The 10,179-nt window shown below is 34.6% G+C and overlaps 1 protein-coding gene across 1 annotated transcript; it reads right to left on the reverse strand.

Moving 5' to 3' along the window:
• Nucleotides 1-8,860: 8,860 nt before the first annotated feature.
• On the reverse strand, nt 8,861-9,898 carry LOC142620069 (uncharacterized). The gene is made up of 2 exons (XM_075793504.1): nt 9,430-9,898; nt 8,861-9,148 (listed from the first exon to the last, which is right to left on the reverse strand). Exons 1-2 carry the CDS (start codon nt 9,896-9,898, stop codon nt 9,111-9,113), a joined length of 507 nt encoding a protein of 168 aa, XP_075649619.1. The 3' UTR covers nt 8,861-9,110.
• Nucleotides 9,899-10,179: the final 281 nt, after the last annotated feature.

The raw sequence follows: 10,179 nt of genomic DNA on the forward strand, positions 1-10,179 counted from the left end.
TAATTTGTTCTCCCTAAAAATTAAACAATTTTCATTCAGTCCGATTAGGTCCACTTTGGTCCAATTTGGTCCACTTGGTCAATTTCGGTCCTCCTTCAGTCCATATTAGACTAATTGAGCCTTAAACTGATTTTTTTTTTCCTTTTTTTTTTTTTTCTTTTCAAGTTTAGCTCAAAAATTCATTTTTTTTCTTAATATTTGTGATGAAAAGTGTGAAATTTTATTATATTTGGTCTAAACTCTTTAGTTTTGAGTTAAAAATACAATAAAATACTAAAATAGACATTAGAAATATGAGCCCAAAAATTAGAAATATGAGCCCAAAAAATGCAACAAAAATGATAAATATTCAAAAGTCTTATTCGGTCCACATTGTATCTATTTGGTCCAATCAGTCCTATTCGGTCTAATTTGGTCCTATTGGATCCTATTTAGTCCATTTTGTCCATTATAGTCGTATTTGGTCCAATTCGATTCATTCGGTCTTATTCAGTCCACATCGATCCATTCATTCCACATTGGTCTTATTCATTCCACTTCGGTCCTATTCAGTACATTCTGTCCACTTTGGTCCTATTCAATCCATTCTGCCTACCTTGGTTCTCTTTGGTCCTATTCGGTCCATATTGGTCCTATTACGTCCATTCGGTCCACTTTGATCCACTTCAGTCCTATCCAGGATATTCGGTCCACTTTTGATTCCATTCAGTCCACTTTGGTTTTAATCGGTCCACTCAGTCCACTTCCATCTGATTTGGTCCTGCTCAATCCATTATGTCTACTTCGGTCCTATTTGGTCCATCTTGTTCCTATTCAGTCCATTCAATTCTATTACATCCATTTGATCAACTTTGTGCTATTTAGTTCAATTCGGCCAATTCGGTTCATTTTGGTCTATTTCGATCTATTGTTGTGCACTTACATAATGGTAAAAGACATATTTTGATTAAAAGCACCTAATCTAAATCCAAATTTATTAAAAATATATATAATCTCAAACTCTAATATCAAAAATCTTAAGCATAGCATATATTGTTGCTATGCTTTTATTGATCTACATTAATATAGCATTTCCGTCCGCTTTGGTACAGCTAAATTTAAGTGAAAGTCTATCTAAACACAATGGCTATGAATATACAAATGTAATCTTTAGGGCAATTATTCATTTGTTTTAACGTCATTACTTTTAAAAGAATTGTATGAGGTTGATTATACAATTAAGCAATATATATGTGTGTGTGTGTGTGTGTGTGTGTGTGTGTGTGTGTGTATTTTTTATTTAAATAAATTATTCAAATTATATATTCATTCTCTTAAAAGAGATTATCATGATAATCAAAATTCATATCAAGCTTATACTGAATATGTATAATTTATTTCCTAAATTTTATTGTAGAGAGAGAAAGATTACTTGTGATTGGGAACTAAAAAATACAAAACCAAAAAGTATGAACCAAAAAAATAGAGTTTTAAAAACCACAATGATTCATCAATATAAAATAGAGTTGCAAGAAAGAATAAAAGACCAAGAGAAAGAAAATAACCATTTTTCAAGAGAGAATGTGAGAGAAAATAATAAGAAATTTATAGAAAATAATATGGGAATAAAAATAGCATATATATATATATATGTATGTATGTATGTATGTATGTATATAGTAGTAAACACCAAATTATCCAAGTCATCCAAGTCATGTTATATAATAAAATAACATTATATTCTTATATGCTATCTTTATAATGCATTATGATAACATCTATAAAATCAAAGAAAATAAAAAAGATAACAACTTAAAAACACAAAACTTAATCACATCAACTCAATGTTTGAGTTTCAAATAATACAAAAATTCATCCAACCTAAAGTAGAGATGCAATAAAAATATTTAAAAATTTTGCCAAAAATGAGAAAGAGAAAGAGAAAGATAGAGAATTGACATTTTGTGTATGAGAAAACAATGTATAAGATGTGAAAGAATTGTAAATCAATCAATATATATAAACAGAGACCTCATGCGGAAGTGCATGAGCTCCTACCATGTGGCGCTCTAATTTTGCATTTAGCTTTTTTAACCTCTTTCATTAAGTTTTTTTAACTGTTACCCAATAGATCACAATAACTTATTTTTACTATTACATAAAATATAGGCTATTATTGACAATTATTCTAAAGAATGGACTACCTTTTAAAAATAGACCAAACCTTATGAAAGCTCAATCCTATTTATTACCTTACATATTATGTCCTAGGCTTGACCCTCCCCACGTGTAGGTGAAAGGCTTTGCATGTTGTAAAATCTATTCTTTTATATATCCCCATCTCCTTAGGAATCAAAAAGTTATGCTTCTATAATTTCTCTCCCAATATTTACATTTCATTTCAAAAAAGTATAATAATTTTCATAATTTCATTTTCCTTTTAAATAGTTTATTTATTTATTTATTGTTGAATCCCAAAATATTATGTTCGTTTGAAGTATCTAGTTTAGCTCTCTAAAAACTATTTATACTTCAATAATAATATTAAAAAAAATTCTTAACCCCCAAAAAAATATTGATTTGTTGTTCAATCCCATAATATTATGTTCATTTAAAGTATTTAGTTTAGCTGTCTCTATAAATTGTTTGTAATTCAATAAGAAATGAAATTAAAAAATTATAATTGTTAACACACAGAAAAAAAAAAATATTGGTTTGTTTGTTGAATCCCAAAATATTTTACTCATTTGAAGTATTTAGTTTATAATTCAATAAGAAAAAAAATTTTAAAAAAAAACAGTTGTTAATCTACAGGAAAAAAAAAACATAATTAAAAAATACAAAACAAATGAAGTATTTTTCAAATACCTTTTTCCAAAGAAGGCTTATGACAAGAAAAAGATTGCATAGACACAAACATAGAGTTGTCAAAGAAATTTGGAGGTGGAAGTCACAGGAGTAAAAAGCCTAATGACATAGCAATGATTCATAATACTGATAGTTGTAATAGAGCAAGACTTAATAGGTGAATGGTACTAAACCTTAACTGTACTTAGGAAAGTAGTTCAAATGATAAATGTTTATGGTGATCTACCCCTTCACTTATAAATGTTTTTTTTCTCAATTGGTTGGTCTTAATGGTGATGTTTTTTTCTTTTTGCTAAACTAATGGTGATGTTGCTAATACAACTACTATGCAAGAATTTGGGAGACATCTTCCCAACAAATGTCAGTGCCTTGGATGAGCATGCAACTAAGCTTACAGGTACTAATTTAATAATTGTTCCTGATTGTACTGCAATTAACTTGGTTAGAGTATCTATATGTATGGCTATGACATGCCTAAAAGTGTATTGAATCTTCACTTAGGCTAAAGTATAAGTATAGCCACCCTTGATGTACTCATAAAACATGATAGTGATTAAAAAGAAACATTTTCTTTGATAGAGGTTTGATCAGAATAAATTCTTAAAATTACCCATATGTGTCTTTCTTTTTGGTGTATTGTCAAAGTTACATTAACACTTATAGTTTTTACAAACTCAACAAAATGACTAGAATTTGCAATTTTGAAGCCCTATCAACTATATGACTTTCTTTTTTCGACAGGCATATCAATATTTGATAGACATAAGAGCACTGATTGGATTTATTTTACTTTTGAAAATATGTTGCAATGTTTCATATTATCTTTTTATTTATCTTAACCATTTAAGGAAATAATCAATGAAGGAGGAGCTTATGTTGCATGGTCATAAAGATAATTTCTTATATAATATTTTAAAATAAATTTATATCATGCCTGTGCATCGAACGGGACATCAGCTAGTTTATAATAAGAGGAGGGGAATAAGAAAAGCAAAAAATAAAAGAAGATACAGGGATATGGGAAAAGTGATATTAAGGTAGATAGTAATGAGGATATGAAAAAGGTAAAAGGGAGAGGAAAAGTTAGAGAAGTATATATAACAACAAGTTGGGAAATTAATAAGAAAGAAAGAGAGTCAAAAATAAGAGGGAGAATGTTGAAAATTGGTAAATGATGTGGCCGTTGAAGTGGCTCAATAGGAGCGTAGCAACAATAAATACTAAGCTTTAGCTTTTAAATATATATATATATATATATATATATATATATATATATATATATATATATATATATATATATATATATAGATTGAAATTATCTTATGCTATTCTAATCATATTATGTATTTGTGAATTCTAGTTAGTTAAATTGATAAAGTCTTTGATGGTTGAATAAGAAATCTGGGGGTTTAATCCATGCCTACATCAAAAACCGATTAGTATCTTGGTCTGATGATAAAAAACTTTCATCAAGAGTAGACGTCATAGGTTGAAACTCACTCTCAAAAAAATTATTTGTATTTAAGCTAATGAATTTTCCTGTGCATTACACGGCTTAACGACTAGTTGTAAAAATATAATTGACATTAAGTTTTTCTATCATAATGTTTAGCTAGAAGGCTGTCCAAATAATTTATCCCAATTTTAGTTTTTACCAATTATTTTCAAGGAAAGTACAAGTGAAATGGATTTTAAAGTGAAAACAAACGGACACCATTTTGAACCACAAAAAGTTATCATCCTCCTATTCACAACTTTTTTTTGCAACCAGTGGGAAAAGCTTGGGAAAAGCTTTTTTTGCAACCACAAAAAGAATCCTTTATTTATTTATTTTGATAATAAAAGAATTTGGCTTATCAAAAAAAAAGAATGCACTTTGTTGTTGTGATATAACATGTTAGACATTCAATTTTGGTTTTCTTTTTTTAAAGAAAAAAAAAAGGTGGTGTTTAAGCTTGGTAAGTATGTGATTGTTGACAGTTGTGACTGCATTTCAACTTTCTAGAATATGATGGGTCATATATGTCTGGATTTCAAAATTCAAATGTTTATTTTAACTCCAGAGTGTCACTACAAGAAATCTGGGTTTATGCAGCGTTTTTTAGCGATGTTTATAAATTCGCCGCTATAAGTGGTATACTGTGACGTTTTTGAAAAACGCCTCTAAATAGTGAGCCTTTAGCAACGTTCACAACATCAAGCTCTCTAGTCTTCACCTGCACGATGGAAAATAGGTTTCAATAGACTTCAGTTCAGCTTGAGCTTATGGTCAGCTTTGTTTTTATATTGCAAATCTGATTTAATGAAATTAAATCTGATATATTGTTAATGCATTGATAACTCTCAACTTACAATATTTTTTATTCATTTTATGCTAAAAAGGATTTTTTTGTTTTTTTAAGTGATAGATTTGATTAGTCTTCCTAACTTGCTTATTATTAAAGGATAAAATTTATATACAGTTTTTCAATGTGCTTAAATTGAAACACATGTCAGTAATTTATATTGACCAACATAGTATAAAATGTGTTTTCTTTTTTAAGGAAAAATAAATTAAATTCACTTATATATTTGAATTAAATTAAGAAAATGTATTGCATCTAACTAAGAAATTATATCCAAATTTTATCAATTATTTATTCTTCAACGACTTTTTTTTTCTTATTCTTAATATTCTTTAACCACTTCTTTTTTCTTTTCTTTTTGATAAGATCTTTAACCACTTCTATCTTTCCTACTTTTCTTCTTCTTCTACCTTTCCTACTTTTCTTCTTCTTCTACCTTTCCTACTTTTCTTCTTCTTAATATTCTTTAACCACTTCTATCTTTAACACTTTTCAACTCACATCAGCAAGACAAATTTGGAGAAGGCGATCTCATCATCTGTTTTTTTTTTTTAATGAAAAGGCGATCTCATCATCGAAACTCAAACAAGGTTATTTTTAATGCTAAAGCCACTCTAAATTTTATTACAACAAGTTAACAAATTGGCATAACAATGAATGTAATTGATGGATTTCAATTACATAATAAATGATAACAATTTTTTTTGGTTTTGTGAGATATGAATGTATAAAGGTTATATGATAAAATTTTTATTATCCCTACTCTCTAACATTACTCGCTCCGAAAAAATCCTATGCACTTGTGCATACCATCGATTTCCTTTTCCTTTTTCTTTTTTCTTTTTTCAACAATAAAAAAATAGTTAAAACTCTCAAGTTCAAATCTCCTATGTTAGAAATACTGAATTGAATAGTATTGTATTTCTCTAGTAAAATAATATACATGAGTGCCTTTATATAGGAGGCATATGAGTGCTGTACAAGTAAATATGAGTGCAGTACAAGTAGTACAGTGTGCAGTACAAGTAAGTGATCTAAATGGGCCAAGCCCACATATGAGTGTACGTTAACAGCCCCCCTCAAACTCAAGGTGGATGTGAGACCAACTTGAGGTTGTCAACCAAATCACAAAGGCGTCCCTTAGGATGGGACTTGGTGAAGATATCTGCAAGTTGATCTTTGGAGGAGACAGAGAAGAGCTTGAGAGCACCATGAACAAGATGATAACGGATAAAATGACAATCAATCTCAATATGTTTAGTCCGTTCATGGAAGACATCATTATGAGCAATGTGAATGGCACTCTGATTATCACAATAAAGAGGTGTAGCAGAGGATGTAGACACACCTAAGTCTGTAAGAAGCCATCGTAACCAAAGAAGTTCAGATGTGGTATCAGCAAGAGCACGATATTCTGCTTCAGTACTGGAGCGGGCCACAAAGGTTTGTTTCTTACTTCGCCAAGAAATCAAGGAAGAGCCAAGTAGAAAACAATAGCCAGTGGTGGACCTACGATCAGTGGGATCTCCTGCCCAATCAGCATCAAAGAATGCACGAAGTACAAGAGGAGATTGAGCTGAGTAGAAAAGGCCATGGAAGAGAGTGCCCTTCAGGTAACGAAGAATGCGCAGAACAGCAGCATAGTGAGTCGACTGTGGAGCAGACAAATACTAGCTGACCTGATGAACAGCATAAGAAATTTCTGGACGAGTAACTGTGAGATAAACTAGGCTGCCAACTAATTATCTGTAAAGAGAAGGATTAGACAATGGTTTCCCCCCCGAGGGAGTCAGATGCGCATTAAGCTCAACTGGGGTGTCAACAGTTTTGCTGTCAGTGAGTCCAGCACGAGACAAAAGATCAAAAGCATACTTGGCTTGAGTAATATAAAGACCATCTGAGGAATGAGTGATTTCAAGCCCCAAGAAATAGCTAAGATGTCCAAGATCTTTCATCTCAAACTGCTGACTAAGAAAATCCTTGAGTTCTTGTATGCCACTAAGGTCATCACCAGTTATGATCATATCATCCACATAGAGGAGAAGTAGAATGGTGCCTTTATCAGTACGACGAAGAAATAAGGCAGCATCATAAGGACTGGCAGTGTAACCCAAGCGAAAAATAGTAGAGCTAAATTTTGCAAACCAGGCTCGAGGAGCTTGTTTAAGACCATACAATGCTCGGCGAAGGCGACAAACCTTGTTGGAGTCAATGGAGAGACCTGGAGGAGGTTGCATGTAAACTTCTTCACTCAAGTCCCCATTAAGGAATGCATTTTTAACATCCATCTGAAAAAGATCCCATTTTGTAGCGGCAGCAACAGCCAGGAGGGCACGAACAGATGAGATGCGGGCAACTGGTGCAAAGGTCTCTTCATAATCAATCCCATACTCCTGTGTAAAACCTTTTGCAACAAGGCGAGCCTTATAGCGCTCAATGGACCCATCTGAGCGAGTCTTAATCTTGTAGATCCACTTACAACCAACCACAGATTGTCCAAGAGGGAGAGGAACTAAGTCCCAAGTATGATTTTTGGTTAATGCATCAATTTCCTCTTTCATTGCAACCTGCCATAAAGGGTCAGTGGAGGCCTCACGATAGGTTTGAGGCTCATGGAGTGTAGCAAGTGCAGTATAACAATGGTAATCAAGTAAATGTGTAGGAATGGATCTTACCCGGATTGAGTGACGAGGTGGAATGTCTTGTGGAGGTGGAAGGTCTTGTGGAGGATCTTCAGGCGGAGCAGGAGCGGGGGACCTAGGCTCGAGTTGGGATAGCTCGTCATCAATCTTCTCATCTTCGACCTGGCCAGAAGAGACATTAAAAGGATCGGGTGTTTGTATAGAAAAGTCTAAAGGAGGATCAATAGGAGTTGGAGAAGGAACATGAGACTCCTCTGGAAAGACTTCAAGTACAGATGAGGTAGTGAGGGAAGAACGAAAATGAGAGAGTTCAACAAACAAGCGGTGTTCCCAGAAGACAACATTACGAGAAACACGAAGGCGATGAGAGACAGGATCATAACAGCGATACCCTGTTTGTGTTTCGCCATAACCAAGGAAACAGCAAAGTCTAGATCGAGGCTCAAGTTTGTTGTGCTCATGAGACTGAAGAAGAACGAAACAAGCAGATCCAAAAGAGCGAAGGTGATGATAGTCAGGGGGTGACCCAAAGAGGCGCTCATACGGAGTTTGATTATGGATGACAGTGCTTGGAATGCGATTAATGGTGTGAACAGCATGAAGAGCAGCTTCACCCCAGAATGGAGGAGGAACCTTGGCAGAAAGAAGAAGAGTACGAACAGTGTCAAGAATATGACGAAGTTTACGTTCAGCTCGACCATTTTGCTGAAAGGTACCTGGACAAGTTAGATGATGTACAGTGCCATAGGAGTGTAACAGAGCTTGAAAAGCATATTGAGTGTATTCAAAAGCATTATCAGAACGAAATATTTTAATTCTTTTGGAGAATTGGGTTTCAACCATTTTTGCAAAGTTACTGTATATTGGCAAAATTTCAGAACGAGATTTCATAGGAAATATCCAACTATAACGAGAATAATCATCGATGAAAACAACAAAATATCGAGATCCACCAATACTAGCAACAGGAGAAGGTCCCCAAACATCAGAATGAATTAACTCAAAGATACTATTAGAAATAGAATCACTATTATTAAAAGGTAAAGCTGGCTGTTTTCCTAACTGGCATGAAGTACAATCAAAATTGTCTTTGGACACAGAACCTAACAGACCCTTAGAAGCTAACTGTTGTACCCGAGAAGAGGGTGCATGACCAAGACGAGAGTGCCAAAGTGAGAGAGAAGGTAGGGAAGACACCGCAGCAGCAGCAGCAGTAACAGACACCGGAGCAACAGGTGGAAGATGAAGATTATCCACTGGAAACATACGCCCAACTCTAGGGCCGGTCCCAAGCTCTTGCCCCGTCCTCGGATCCTGCATAATACACCCAGAATAGTCAAAAATAAGGCGATAACCTAGTTCAGCTAATTGTCCCACAGAACACAAATTATAGGATAGGTCAGGAACATGGTAGACCCCAGGAACAGAGAGGTTGGAGGTTGAAACAAAACCAAGACTATTCCCATGCATGGTGGAACCATCAGCTATGTGAATATTGAGGGGATGTGGAGCAGGATTAAGTTTGGAGAATAAGGACGAGTGAGGTGTCATGTGATTGCAACAGGCAGAGTCAAAAAGCCAAGTTTGAGACTTACCGGGTAAAACTGAGAGAGCAGTGGAAAGAGATGCATTACCAGCCATACGAACAGCTTGAGCTATGATCTCCTGTAGGTCAGTAGGTGAGAGGTTGATAGTGGATCCAGAAGACTGGGACTCAGCTGAAATGGGAGGCATTGGCGGAGTAGACTCAGTCTTAGCAACTGCAGCAGTAGATTTGTTGCGACGGTAACAAGTCTCAATAGTGTGGCCAGGGCGCTTGCAATAGTTGCAGAACTTTTTATTGGTCTGTCTGCGACGATTGCTGGAGCCAGAAGAATCACCTGAGTGCTGAGGTTGCTCTATAGAAGGAGTAAGGGCCAGAACATTAAACTTATCCTGGGCTCGAAGAGTTGCAAGGCGAGCTTCTTCTCTGACTAACTCATTCACAGCAGTATCAAGAGAGGGAGGAGGACAACGATTCAGAAGCTGACCTCGAATGGGCTCATAGTCCTTGTGGATTGACATCAGGAACTCATAGAGACGAAATTCATCTCTAATAGCAGCATATTGTTGGGCATCTTTTGAGCATGCCCAAGTTGGATCAGAAAGGTCAATTTGGTCCCAAATGAAGCGAAGCTGATCATAGTAGTCATTGATGGACTGCCCCGGTTCTTGCCTGAGTTGATGCAATTCAACCACTAACTGATATTTCATGGATTCGTGAGTGGTAGAGTATCTTTTGGCCAACATATCCTATGCTGATTTCGCATCATCAAAGTTGCCCAGCAAATTGGAGATGGAGGGAA

This window comes from Castanea sativa, chromosome 12 (genome assembly GCF_040712315.1).
Source record: "Castanea sativa cultivar Marrone di Chiusa Pesio chromosome 12, ASM4071231v1".
Classification (NCBI taxonomy): Eukaryota; Viridiplantae; Streptophyta; class Magnoliopsida; order Fagales; family Fagaceae; genus Castanea; species Castanea sativa.